This window comes from Poecilia formosa, unplaced genomic scaffold (genome assembly GCF_000485575.1).
Source record: "Poecilia formosa unplaced genomic scaffold, Poecilia_formosa-5.1.2 Scaffold397, whole genome shotgun sequence".
Lineage (NCBI taxonomy): Eukaryota > Metazoa > Chordata > Actinopteri > Cyprinodontiformes > Poeciliidae > Poecilia > Poecilia formosa.
In genome coordinates, this window is record NW_006800336.1 from 306697 (window position 1) to 320771 (window position 14075).

The 14075-nt window shown below is 39.6% G+C and overlaps 1 protein-coding gene across 1 annotated transcript; it reads right to left on the reverse strand.

Annotated features, from left to right (window-relative positions):
• Positions 1 to 335: 335 nt before the first annotated feature.
• On the reverse strand, positions 336 to 2387 carry LOC107833495 (uncharacterized). The gene is made up of 2 exons (XM_016662991.1): positions 1821 to 2387; positions 336 to 647 (listed from the first exon to the last, which is right to left on the reverse strand). Exons 1-2 carry the CDS (start codon positions 2370 to 2372, stop codon positions 336 to 338), a joined length of 864 nt encoding a protein of 287 aa, XP_016518477.1. The 5' UTR covers positions 2373 to 2387.
• Positions 2388 to 14075: the final 11688 nt, after the last annotated feature.

The following is a 14075-nucleotide window of genomic DNA, read 5'->3' on the forward strand; positions in this document are numbered from 1 at the left end:
AAGCAGGGCCTCTTCCTTTTACTACTAGCAGTTCTAGTTTTTTAGTGGTTTCTTGACATTTTACTTTGGCCACAAATTTACCCATCAGCTGTAAAGACTCTTGGCTGTATGTCTTAAATACACAATTTGCTGGACTAAGTTTGACTGATTTAAATCTTCGCTTATACAGATTTTCAGATATCACTGACACTGCGGCACCAGTGTCTAGTTCCATCTTCACTCTTGAGCCATTTACACTGACATACACATAATAAGGTTTTACAATGTCACCATTGCCTGTGTTCATTTCAAATAGACCAAAATCTGGACTGTCCAATGTCAGATCTGGAACAGTGTCAGAGTTCGGTGCAACTTCCATCTTGCACTGAACCACAACATCGCTGGCTGCTGTCTTCTCTGACTTGATGTGACAGAAATTGGGTGTCGTCTGGATCCCCTTTAAACTTGCGCCTGTTGCCTAGATCAGCATGCTGGGACACACCTTCAGGCGGGTACTGCGGACCGGACCAGCTGCAGAAATCCTGCTGTTGGAGCGCACTGACATCCTGACAGGACCACTGCTTGAGAGCGCTAGGTCGCCTCTTAACATCCAGATGCATAGTTCCCTTGGTCGTACTCGAACGGCCTCCTTCTTTGCGTGTGCGACAGGCTTTGGCCAGGCATGTGCAGAGTGAGGGGGTTGGGGGTGCTTGAGCACCTGCCCTTTTTGCTCCTTGCCCCAAAGTGCCCCAAAGTATTATTATTTTCAAAGCCCTCTTCTGACACATAATAACAAGTACTAAAATTATTTTTTTGTTTTGTTTTGGTTTTTTGTACAACATAATAAGCCCTCCGGTCACCTTGTTACCTTTGACCTTTTGCCCATGACGCATGACGCAGTTGCCTCTCACGCAGTGACATAAGGCGGCTAACTGGAGCTGAACGTAGCGAACGATCCAGATTACAGAACAGTTTTTGGTGAATTGTTGAAGTATCGTTTCTGCTTCAGCACGGAGTCGCGGTTTAAGCAGAGAGGTAATGAAATACAACAGACACTGACAGGCCTCTGCGTCTGNCCATTTACACTGACATACACATAATAAGGTTTTACAATGTCACCATTACCTGTGTTCATTTCAAACAGACCAAAATCTGGACTGTCCAATGTCAGATCTGGAACAGTGTCAGAGTTTGGTGCAGCTTCCATCTTGCACTGAACCACAACATCAGTGCAAGATGTTGCACTGATGGCTGCTCTGTCTTCTCTGACTTGATGTGGCAGAAATTGGGTGTCGTCTGGATCCCCTTTAAACTTGCGCCTGTTGCCTGGATCAGCATGCTGGAACGCACCTTCAGGCGGGTACTGCGGACCGGACCAGCTGCAGAAATCCTGCTGTTGGAGAGCGTTGACATCCTGACAGGACCGCTGCTTGAGAGCGCTGGGTCGCCTCTTAACATCCAGATGCATAGTTTCCTTGGTCGTACTCGAACGGCCTCCTTCTTTGCGTGTGTAAAGACAATATATGTAAATCAGAGCTAAACCACCAGCTCTGATTTACATATCTTGCTAAATTGCAGGTGTGAATGTTGCAATACTTTCCTATAACAAAATAGACCTGCAGAAAGAAATTACTAATAAAATATCTTACGCATAGTTGTATGCTCTGTATAGAGATTTACCTTAGCTTTGATTGTATATTTCACAATTTTGTAATTTATCATTGTTTATTAAACTCTGAAAGCTGTGTGGCTTTGTTAATATTCTGTCCTAGAACGCGGTAAGATGTGCCCTTTTTTTTTTTTTTGAGCACCTGCCCTTTTAGTGATCTCTACGCAGCCCTGGCTTTGGCTATGTGTCCCTTTTTCTTACACTCGTGGGACTCACTTTCTTTAAACCTGCAGTCATTTGGGTTGTGACTTTTTCCACCACAACGATAACAGCTCTTCCTGGTAGCTGCATTTTTCTCAGCTTCGCAGTATTTTACTTTAGCTTTCTTTTCCACTACATGAGCCTTGAAAGCTTTTTGTGCAAACTGCTGTGCACTGTCCTTAGTTACCTCAAAGGAGAGCGCCATTTCTACAACCAGCGGCAGCGTCAAGTCTTTGGTGTGCCCGGTGCTGAGCAGTCGATCTCTCAGCTCGCTGCTTTTTACCCCACAGACGAATCTATCACGCAGTGCTTCATCTAAGAAAGCCCCAAATTTACATGTAGCTGCTAATTTTCGTAAACTAGCCACAAACTCATTGATTGTTTCGTTGTCTTTTTGGTTTCTTCCGTGAAACTTGTACCTTTCTGCAATAAAGTTCGTCTTTGGTATGTAGTGCCTCTGCAGCAAATCCACTAGCGCTTCGTAGCTTTTCTCTGACGGTTTATCCGGAGCACACAGATCCATCAGCAAGCTATGGGATCATTTCCCCACCACCGTGAGAAATACCGACTTAGTTTTCTCTTCTTTAGTGTCCAAGTCGTTAGCAGCAAAATACTGCTCAAGACTCTCGCGGTAGTTGTCAAAACTTTCTTCACTTTCCTCGAAGTGAAAATCTTCTGGTTCCAAACGCCATCTTGTAGCTCAGGTTCGGCGGTCCTTTCACTCACCAAAACGCTCGGCTTTTACTGTCCCGTGTTGCCTTTATGGAGACGCTCCGTCTGCAGACTCTGTGCTTCCAACTTGAAAATCCCATCCTTGTCGCCAAAATTCTGTTGTGTATGATACACCGTCTTCACAGGTCCTGCACACATCTGTTGTGGACAGCAAGAGCGCCACCAAATGCGATTTGTTATATTGCTTTTATCTTCACATTTACAACCAAACAGCCTCGAACACATAGGAGCATAAACATACCAAAAGTGTGTAACAATCTTAAATCTAGAGGTTCATTCTTTTCTGTGTCTGGAACGCCACAACAATAAAAGTTACTAAAGCTGTAAAGTTGCCAGAAGAAATTAGCTTTCCATTGATCAATGACAAAAAATGACCAAAACGATGGTAACACTTTATAAGAAGGGCGACATGAACATGATGTGTATCATGAACATTAATGACAGTCTTAATGGTCATCACTGTTGTCATGAAGTTTCTTTGGGTTTCTGTAATGTTTGTTTCCTTAACAGTGTCAGTTTTTAGATAGCAGCAGATATGACTGCAGGTCAACTTTTACTTCCAGCATCAAAGCTGAGGCGATACAGCCTGTATCCTCTTCATGAACGTTCATCTATTATTGATGTTGAATGAAAACATGCCATGATTTAGCTTTTTGGTAAGCTTTTCTTTAACTCTGGTGAAATACCATGTGTGATTATATAGTTACCATGTAGCCTCAAAGGGCGCTAATGTCTTGCATAAACTTATGAGTGGAGGAGCGATGGTAAATGGCAGATCAACATCAGCAATGAAGGAGCAAACACACATTTTAAAATCAGTCAGTGCCTGCTGTGGCTGTGAGGTGTGCTGAATGAACAGCTGTGGTCAGATTCCTGCCATGACAAAACTTTTTTCCTGCTAGTTGCTAGCACATCTAGGTGCCTAATGGTGCACTCACACCAGCCCTGTTCAGCTGGCTTTAATCAGCCTCCAGTTTGTTTCCTGATTCATCTGTGGAGGTGTGAATGTGTAACCAAACTCTGATTTGGAAAACAGCCTAAAAATCTCACTCTGGGTTCACTTCAAGTGAACTCTGGTGTCGTTTGAATGCACATGTGAATGCCAAGCAGACCTTAGACCAGGGGTCCCCAAACTTTTTCTTGTGAGGGCCACATAACTTTTCCCTTCTCTGGTGGGGGGCCGGAGTCAGTTTGTAACAGAAAANAGAAAGAAATTACTAATAAAATATCTTACATATGCATAGTTGTATGCTCTGTATAGAGATTTACCTTAGCTTTGATTGTATATGTCACAATTTTGTAATTTATCATTGTTTATTAAACTCTGAAAGCTTTGTGGCTTTGTTAATATTCTGTCCTAGAATGCGGTAAGATGTGCCCTTTTTTTTGAGCACCTGCCCTTTTAGTGGTCTCTGCGCGGCCCTGGCTTTGGCTATGTGTCCCTTTTTTCTCGTGGCACTCACTTTCTTTAAACCTGCAGTCATTCGGGTTGTGACTTTTTCCACCACAACGATAACAGCTCTTCCCGGAAGCTGCATTTTTCTCAGCTTCGCGGTATTTTTCTTTAGCTTTCTTTTCCATTACATGAGCCTTGAAAGCTTTTTGTGCAAACTGCTAATTTTCGTAAACTAGCCACATACTCACTGATTGTTTCGTTGTCTTTTTGGTTTCTTCCGTGAAACTTGCACCTTTCTGCAATAAAGTTCGTCTTTGGTACTAGTGCCTCTGCAGCAAATCCACTAGCGCTTCGTAGCTTTTCTCTGACGGTTTATCCGGAGCACACGGATCCATCAGCAAGCTATGGGATCGTTTCCCCACCACCGTGAGAAACACCGACTTAGTTTTTTCTTCTTTAGTGTCCAAGTCGTTGGCAGCAAAATACTGCTCGAGACGCTCGCGGTAGTTGTCAAAACTTTCTTCACTTTCCTCGAAGTGAAAATCTTCTGGCTTTCCAAACGCCATCTTGTAGCTCGGGTTCGGCGGAAACCCCATAACGCTCGGCTTTTACCGTCCCGTGTTGCCTCTATGGAGCCGCTCCGTCTGCAGACTCTGTGCCTTCCAACTTGAAAATTCCATCCTCGTCGCCAAAATTCTGTTCACAGGTCCTGCACACATCTGTTGTGCACAGCAAGAGCGCCACCAATGGCGATTTGTTATATTGCTTTTATCTTCACATTTACAACCAAACAGCCTCGAACACATAGGAGCATAAACATACCAAAAGTGTGTAACAATCTTAAATCTAGAGGTTCATTCTTTTCTGTGTCTGGAGCACCACAACAATAAAAGTTACTAAAGCTGTAAAGTTGCCAGAAGAAAATAATTTTCCATTGATCAGTGACAAAAAAAATGACCAAAACGATGGTAATACTTTATAAGAAGGGCGACATGAACATGATGTGTATCATGAACATTAATGACAGTCTTAATGGTGATCACTGTTGTCATGAAGTTTCTTTGGGTTTCTGTAATGTTTGTTTCCCTAACAGTGTCAGTTTTTACATAGCAGCAGATATGACTGCAGGTCAACTTTTACTTCCAGCATCAAAGCTGAGGCGATACAGCCTGTATCCTCTTCATGAATGTTCATCTATTATTGATGTTGAGTGAAAACATGCCATGATTTAGCTTTTTGGATAAGCTTTTCTTTAACTCTGGTGAAATACCATGTGTGATTATATAGTTACCATGTAGCCTCAAAGAGCGCTAATGTCTTGCATAAACTTATGAGTGGAGGAGCGATGGTAAATGGCAGATCTACATCAGCAATGAAGGAGCAAACACACATTTTAAAATCGGTCAGTGCCTGCTGTGGCTGTGAGGTGTGCTGAATGAACAGCTGTGGTCAGATTCCTGCCATGACAAAACTTTTTTCCTGCTAGTTGCTAGCACATCTAGGTGCCTAATGGTGCACTCACACCAGCCCTGTTCAGCTGGCTTTAATCAGCCTCCAGTTTGTTTCCTGATTCATCTGTGGAGGTGTGAATGTGTAACCAAACTCTGATTTGGAAAACAGCCTAAAAATCTCACTCTGGGTTCACTTCAAGTGAACTCTGGTGTCGTTTGAATGCACATGTGAATGCCAAGCAGACCTTAGACCAGGGGTCCCCAAACTTTTTCTTGTGAGGGCCACATAACTTTTCCCTTCTCTGGTGGGGGGCCGGAGTCAGTTTGTAACAGAAAAAGTGTGATGATTGCAGGAGTGCCTAAATGTAAAAAATTATTGTTTTCCAGAAAGCAAAATCAAATAACCCTCTCTGGGTTCTTCACACACAGCAAATTCAAAAGTGTTAAATGTTTTGGTGTTAGTAGACTTTGTGCAAAAGCAGAGTTAATTTTACTCTTATAGAGTCACTTTCTGTTTATGTAACTCTGGGGTGTATATTATTAGTAGTTAAAATCCAGTGTCAAAGTGTTTCCGTATCAAATCTAGAGGTGTTAAAATAGAATCAATAACTCTTGACTTCTTAAGTCTGAACTCCTACAGCGACTCTAACACTGAAGGAGTTAATTCACTGCCTCCGCCCCAGAATCATAGATTCCTACCGAAGCAAAGCGACAGAAGCCAAGTTGTTTCAGGACTATTTACATTCCTGTTTTTTTACTGCGCTTGGTAAGTTATTTTTTTCTGAGATGGTTTATAACTATTATTTTGAGTTGAGCTCAACCTGTAAGATAGACCTCATGTTCACCACACGGCTCGGTGTTAGTTAGCATATTTAGCTTAGCATGCCGAATATTAGCGGAGTATAAGTGTTGAAAAAAAATCGAGCCGGTGAAGATTCAATCAAATTCTTGGCTAAATTGAACATATCCGTAGTAATCTGGAGTATGTTTTTTCATGATGTTGAACGTTTACATGCATATTGGTCAGATTTATCAACCTTTCTGATCGATTTTTTTTCCTTTGAAAAACTGTTGAAAGCATTATTCCCTCCCTTGTGTCTTATATACGTTTTGCAGCATGTTTTAATCCTTTTATTGCCTTTTTGTATATATTAGAACCAATCTGGTTGCGGATGAATCGCCAGTCGTCAGCCTAACCTCCCCCTCCCAATCCCTCCAAGGATTCTTCGAAATTCAAGCTCCAAAAATGATTATACAAGTGTTAATATCTCTGAAACCCTACATTTCTGTAATTGAGGCTTGTTGTTAGAGTTGTAGTAAAAATGTATTCCTTTGCTCCATTCCTCATTGTTATGTTTTTTGTTTGTTATGATCCAGAGACCGACACAGGCTTGTCCTACTCAGAGACTGAAGACTATCCGATGCAGTAGAGGAGCATGTTGGTCTCTCCTGCCAAACGTCACGAACAGCCCAACAACCTGAAGACAATCTGTTAGTGAGTGGACATCTCTCTGGGGGAGTGCAGAGAGGAACTGTCTCTTACCAACAGAAACATAAACTGGGTAAAAAATGATGGATCTGATTATCAGGTTGGTCTGTTATGTACTGAAGTATCCAGTAATCTACCTGTTAATAGAAAATTTACTCTATCATATTACATGAACTGCTTGCTTTACTTTCTCCACCTTGTACTTTGAACAATTTCATGCATATTGTATTGAAGAAAAATGTATGAAGCATACTGCATTTTGTATTGCACAGATGATATGTCAGACCTTTTAATAAGCGATATGTGAATGAAAGCGACATATGAAACAATATGAAAAAATACTCTGTGAGAGTTAATATTAAGATCTAACACTGAATTAGTGTTAGTAAGTGTTAAATGATTAACTCCAGCAGATTTGATATTTGACACTTTATAAGAGTTAAAGTACCAACTCTCCAAAAATAATTAAATTAACACTTTCTGGTGTGGACCCATATAGACACTTTAAAAGTGTTGAAATCAAATCTAACAGAGTTAATTTGGGCCTGCTGGATTTGCTGTGCAGAAAAAATCCAGGAAATAACACTATTTATGAAGTAAATATTTTCCGGACTATAAGCCACACCCCCAAAGTTAAAAAAAAACAAAAAAAAAAACAGTAAACATACACATATAAGCTGCACCGGACTATAAACCGCAGATATCTCTGCTGCTCCAGGTTTTCCACAACGGCAGCAGCAGAGGGGGGCGGACACCCAAAATTTGAGTCATAACAGGTCAGTTAAATATCACATTTATTACGGTTGAAAAAGAAAAAGTTGCCAAGTTTAGATTTAACTGAACTGATTACGGTAGTTTCTGAACGGTAACTTTAACAGTAAAAATGCTGACCCTTCGTTTCTGCTACTAACATGTGCTAAATGAAAATGGGCGCCTTCTTCTTCTTCTTCTTCTTCTTCTTCTTCTTCTTCTTCTCATTCTTTAGATTTCAATGGCAGCTTGCATCCATTATTGTTGCACTACTGCCATCTATTGGATCCTAATATCTATGCCTGAAATTCTCATAATGGTCCCAGCAGCCGCAAGGTTCAAAGCTTAGGAAAAAAGTAGCGGACCAAATGTGGAGGCGGGCCGGATCCGGCCAGCGGGCCGTAGTTTGAGGACCACTACCTTAAACCATCCCTACAATACAGAGCAATCTGGGTAAATGCAGACAAAACAGACATTTGTATCTAACTGTCACTTTAGAAATGGCTCGTGGTCTTTTGCCAACGAAAACAGAGACATCCTGTAACTGCTAAAGTCTGACATCACTCCATTTTTGTAACATTTCATGAAGAAGGAAGTTGTGTCTTCTTCAGAGGTTTTTGTGTTGCTTCCTTCAGTGGTTCCTGCTACAGCGCCACCACAGGTGAGGACGAGAACAGGTTGCACAAAGGGTTTGGTTTGTTGGACTTAGTGAAGAGAGAAAGAGAACTACAGCAGCTGAAAATGGAACAAATGTGGGGATTTTGGTTTGCAGTTGAACCAGACTGATGAAAATGCACTGAGATACTTACATGTGAATAGCTGATTTGCCATTTTTATAATATGGGAGAAGTTGAAAAACACCGCAAAGTGCCCTGTAGAGACTTGGTTAGAGACTTGGTTAAACAAAGAATTATGTTTGATCAGAACAAAGACAGTGAGTTCTTCACTACTGTTCTTTCCTTCAGCAAACTCTGCTCCAAAGCATTCCAGTTCATACAGTACCAGATAAAGGAGCATGAAAGCAATTAAGAAATGTCTTCCTTTAGCCTTTAGAAAAGGCTAAAGGAAGACGGACGTGTCTCTGATACAGCTGTCCTAACCAATTGATTCTGAAAAAGAAGATGCTTCTGGAGAGATGAGTACAATGTCAGTGCACAGCATATAGATTCCTGTTGGTGTGGAGCTGGAGCATCAGCACCAGAACTGATCCTAAAGGATGGAGCCCTGACCGGCACAGGGCTCCACACTTCTTACTGGTAAATACTGTATGTTTTTAAAGGGGCTGTATTATTTAAAATGGACTTTTATTAGATTTATGTTTCATGTTATAACATTATACCCTCGTCAAAAACACAGCTAGAGTGTTGCTTTAAGTCTTTCATGCATGTTTGAGAAATCCTTTAATCACCATGGCAACCATTCAGCTGTGCAAAATGCCAGGTGGACCCAGCTATGTATAAATATGGATTTTACTGTATTTATATGGTAAAATCTTATGAATACTGATTTTACATTACTTATAGGGTACAATTCTGGCAACCACAACTGCCAGTATTTTACTGTAAATTAGAGACATTTTTTGCAGTGAAGCATTTTTATAACAACTGAACTGAAAGTTAATTGATTGTACTATAAAATAGCATTATGTACCTGGAAAACACAATACTGCCCCTTTAAATAATATCTACTTGTATAATTCTCTTGTAACCCCACTTTTAGTTATTTTTTTGGCTATGCCTACATTTTTTTTCTATTAAATTTCACACAGCTTTATTGCATTTTGATGGAATAGTTCAGAAAGTGGTGTTATTTTTGGTTTAATGTGCCATATTCTCCTTATGACATGTGTTCTAATGAAGCATCTAATAAAAATGTTTCATAACCCGGGGCCTGTGCTGCAGCACAGGATTAGTGTCTCAGTGAGGTGATTTACTCAAAGAGAAATCTGGCAGAGATCCTAGACTGCTGCTGATGTGTGAATTACTTTGTTTTCCTTGTTAAAATCATTAAAATGGAAAATATTTCACTTTTATTTTCCTAGTCAGCCGAAAAGAAGTTTATCATATTCACATTAAATCATGTTGTTGTCAAAAAGAACATGAACTTATTTTATTATATCTTTTAAATGTTGTTCTTAAGCAATTGAATTGCATTTTTATCGACAGGAGAATAACAGCATCAGGTTTCTTCTTGCATTGCCAAGTTTGTTTAAAACAGAAATGTTTTCTTTCAGCCGACAGAACTAACCTGGACCGATGGGTCATCTGAAGAACTCCCCACTGGAGTGTTAATTTAGTAAAACACAGTCTGGATCTTTAGATCTGCTTGTCTTTTCATGATAATGAGCAGGAGTAGTAGTTCATTATCTTCAAAGATCCTTCCTGAAAAGGTGAAGATGCTCATTCTCATCAGAGTGTGATGTGTTTCTAATCCTCATGTTGCCTGATGGCTGCAGTCTCCTGTAGCCTCCCAGCGTAGCTTACCTGCATGCTGCTCCTGCGGCTGTGTGTTGCAGGCCTTCCACTACTGTTGTCACTAACAACTGAGGCAGATGATTCACAGATTTTTATTGTGTGGGTCGCGCAAAAAAAGAAGCAGGTTATATGACAATATGAAAAAAAAAACCCGTTAACGTCATACATTTGAATGGTTGTGAACGTGTTGAAATATAAAACTTGAATAAACTTCTTCTGGGCTGCCAAAAGACTTATGAAAAGGAACAAACTCAAAACATTCAAATACAAAAATACAAAACCACACTCCACCTTCAGGTTAGGACAGCAACTCATATGCAGCTGCTCCCTGTTTTCAGCAGTCATCTCACACTGAAACTCAGGATTTTCTTTCTGCAGGGCAACACTGCAGAAAGAAAGTCTGCAGTGTTGGCTAAAAACCATCCCATTGTGCAGCTCTAGTATCCTATTTTTTAGTTTTTACTTTTGATTGTTTTGGTCATCAAAAACAATCAAAAATTCACTCTGGACCATACAGCCGTGTGAAAAAGCATCTGCCCCTTCCTGAGTCCTTTTTTTTCTTTACATGTTCGTCACACTTCAGTGTTTCAGAGTCAACACAAGTAAACACAATATGCAATTTTCTCCCATGTTTATGAACATAGGAGAAAATAAAGCTACATCTACATGATCCAGTGTGAAAACATGACTGCCCCATAAAACTAATAACTAAGCAAGCATGGGGTGACAGTGGAGAATATCAACTCCTAGAAACAGAAAGAGACCTCCAGACAGACTGAGTCAGGGCAAGGAGTGAATAAATAAATAAATAAACAACAGGTTTGGAAAGAAAAGAGGGAAAGGAGGTCATGACCTCTTTTTGGTTAATTTTGGTGCAGCATAAATCTGTGAATAACTCATGCTAGGTTTATTCAGTAGAGTTTTAAGGATGTTTCTGAACATATAGAATTACCTGCACTAAATAAAACTTCTATAAATTAACTTTACATATAAAAAAAGTTGTTGAAGGTCTTACAATTTATTTGAAATCTGCGTTTATGAAGAAAATGGACAACATCTGTTCCTTCACTGTATGGATCGAGGGGACTCAGGAAATTCTTACTCTTACTCTTTTGTGAATGCATCTGACTGAACTTGATTTTTTTAAAATACATTTTTTAGCTCTTACATGCATGTTAAGTGGAGTTAATACAGACACAAAAGCTTTCACACATTCATAAATGCATGCTCACACGATTTGGCACTTTTCACACTTAAGTTTTCTTTTCATTAGCACTTACAGTTGTTATTTTTCCTCCCAGGAGAGAAAGTAAAAAGTTTTAGAATATGTATGATAAGATTTAAGATCTGACTGGGAAGAAATATGAATATTTCCAGTATGATCGTTTTGATCAGGTGTTTACCTGGAGGTCAACTGTAGTCCTGGAACTAATTAGTTGATATGTGTGAGATCTACATTTTAGGTTGTTTTAGCCTACTTGCATATTCATAGCAGGTCATGCTGAACTGTAACACAGCTACAGTGCGATAAATGAAGAATATTGTTTCTCACGTGTAATCCATGTTCTTCTGCTAAACATGAAAAGAGCAGGAATGTAAATAAATGAAGATCCAAGCTGTGTTTCGAGTTGCTCCTCATTTACCATTCCATACTCTATGGTGCAGAGCAGTTGCAGTCGATTTTTTTATTACTTATGCATGCCCAGATTTTTTTTTTTTTTCCAGTGCAAGTCACATCACATACATCGATCATACATATAATTTACAAACTGTATGTACAACCTCTTATATTATGCTCTATATGAGGTTTTGTTTGTCCACAGTCCAAAAGAAAAAAAAAAACTAAATGAATTTAGAACACAAGCGAGAATCTCCTCTTATATCAATTGTAATCTTTTGTCTTAGTCTTTTTGATCTTTGACCACGTCAACAGGGTAATCTCCATCAGCTGTGGTTTGAAGTGAGTGTTTGAATTGGGGACCATTTTTCTAAGATCTCACTTTTCATCTGTAGTTTTGCTGTAGTTTGTTTCATGTGGTACACCTCCCTCACACTATTCTTCTACTGACAAACTGTTGGGGGCTGTGGTTTCAGCCATGAGACCGTGATCATTTTTCTTTGCAAGAACAAGTAGATAAGAGATAAAGAGCTACAAGAGGTAAATCTTACTATGATCTTGAATTCTGGAATATACCTAGTACTGTTAAAGATGGTTCTAAGGGGATTGTAATGCCCAAGCACGCAGTAATTTCCCTTTGTATCCCTTTTGATAGTTTGATATTTGATAGTTTTGGACAGTCAGAATATAAGCGTGAAATCTCCAATCAATCCACAAACCCTCCAACTTTTGTCTGAGGTCTAGATGTGAGAAGAGGAGTTCTGAAGAATCTCACTTTGATTTTCCATTCAAATTCTCTTAATGTTGGGCTATTTGATATTTTATGATCCTCTCAAAACATCTCCTCCTCATTTCTAACTCCCATTTCCCCTTAATATCTTTTGTATCTGCTATGGCTTCCTCTTGTAATATTTTGTATACTGTATATGGGATAATCTGGTAGTTATATGTCCTTCTATTACCAAGAGAAAAAAAAATCTTCATATCAGAGGGAGGCATCTGTAAGGCTTTCCATTCCTTATATTTATGCAAGTAGTACCTCAGTTGTAGATATTTATACAAGTCATGGGTTAGAAGATTGTATTTTTGTTGAAGTTGTTGAAAGGACATTAGGCTTCCATTCTCAAACATTTGATGTAGTAAAATGTATCTGTTTTCAAACCAGTTATGTAGTCCAGCTGTAGGTAGAAATTCAGAATTGTGGTTGTTTCATATAGCTCTACATAAAAAGTTGGGTAGATTTTGTGTCTTTTTGATCTAAATCAAAAAGACTGAATGGGTTAAACTTAACCCATTCATTATTAACTTTATTCTTTGGCCATGTCTTTTGGTTAACAAATGCAACAGTATCAAGGAATATGTTTTGGCAATCACCTTGTTCCATCCTATACCAAATTGCATCTTCTTCTTGGCGTATCCATGTGACTATTGAGTTTGTGCAGCCATGTAGTATTTTTTAAGATTTGGTATAGTCAGTCCCCCAATGTCTTTGGGACACATAAGAGTTTTCAATCTAATTCTTGGGCGTTCGTTTTGCCAAATACATTTTGAGAGCCATTTATGTAGTATATTAAAAATGGACATGGGTAATTTTATAGGTACGGTTTGAAAGAGAAAGAGGAGTCTCAGAAGGATGTTATTCTGATGGCTTCAATCCTTCCTACAAGTAAGAGAGGTAGAATGTCCCATCTCAAAGTCTTTCTTGATCTTGTCCATTAGTTTTCCATAATTAGCTGTGAAAAGTTGTGGTGCTTGAGGAGTTATGAAAATTCTTGCTGCAAACCTTCAGTATTTTAGCTTCCTGAAGATGTACAGTCTGCTCTGTCCCTTCTAATAGACAGTGTCACTGTTGCATCGCCAATCCAGTTTGTTGTCCAAATCCTTGGAAAAAAAAAAAAACTTTGTTGCAATAGTTATCCATCATAACAACTTTCCAAATGTAAAAACATATTAACAAAAATCTTCCCAGCTCCCCACCATCCAAAAGCAGAGGGAATGATTTTCCAAAAACCCGGTGAGTCTGAGGGACGTAGATCATCTGGGTGTGACTACCACCGAGATCGACTCAAAACCTTCCGCGATCGACGTATTGCACCCCTGCTCTCACAAAACACGAACAGTTCAGAAACAATATGAAATGGGGAAAAAGCGATTTATTAACTGATTAAGTCGTGTCTTAGATTGTTCTTGAAAAACTAATCAGTCACGGCTGATTAGTGGGTGAACTCACAGCTGCACATGCACCCGTTGAGTTTTTACAGCAGACAGCCGCTCCCCACTCTTGCAGGTACTGCGTACCCCCACTAAATCTTTCAG

Excerpts from the sequence above, each read along its gene's own strand:
- LOC107833495 (XM_016662991.1), bottom strand. The coding sequence starts at position 2,372 with ATGGATCTGTGTGCTCCGGATAAACCGTCAGAGAAAAGCTACGAAGCG. Across the intron at positions 648-1,820 it reads AGGGACACATAGCCAAAGCC|TGTCGCACACGCAAAGAAGG; the intron begins AGGGCTGCGTAG and ends CTGGCCAAAGCC.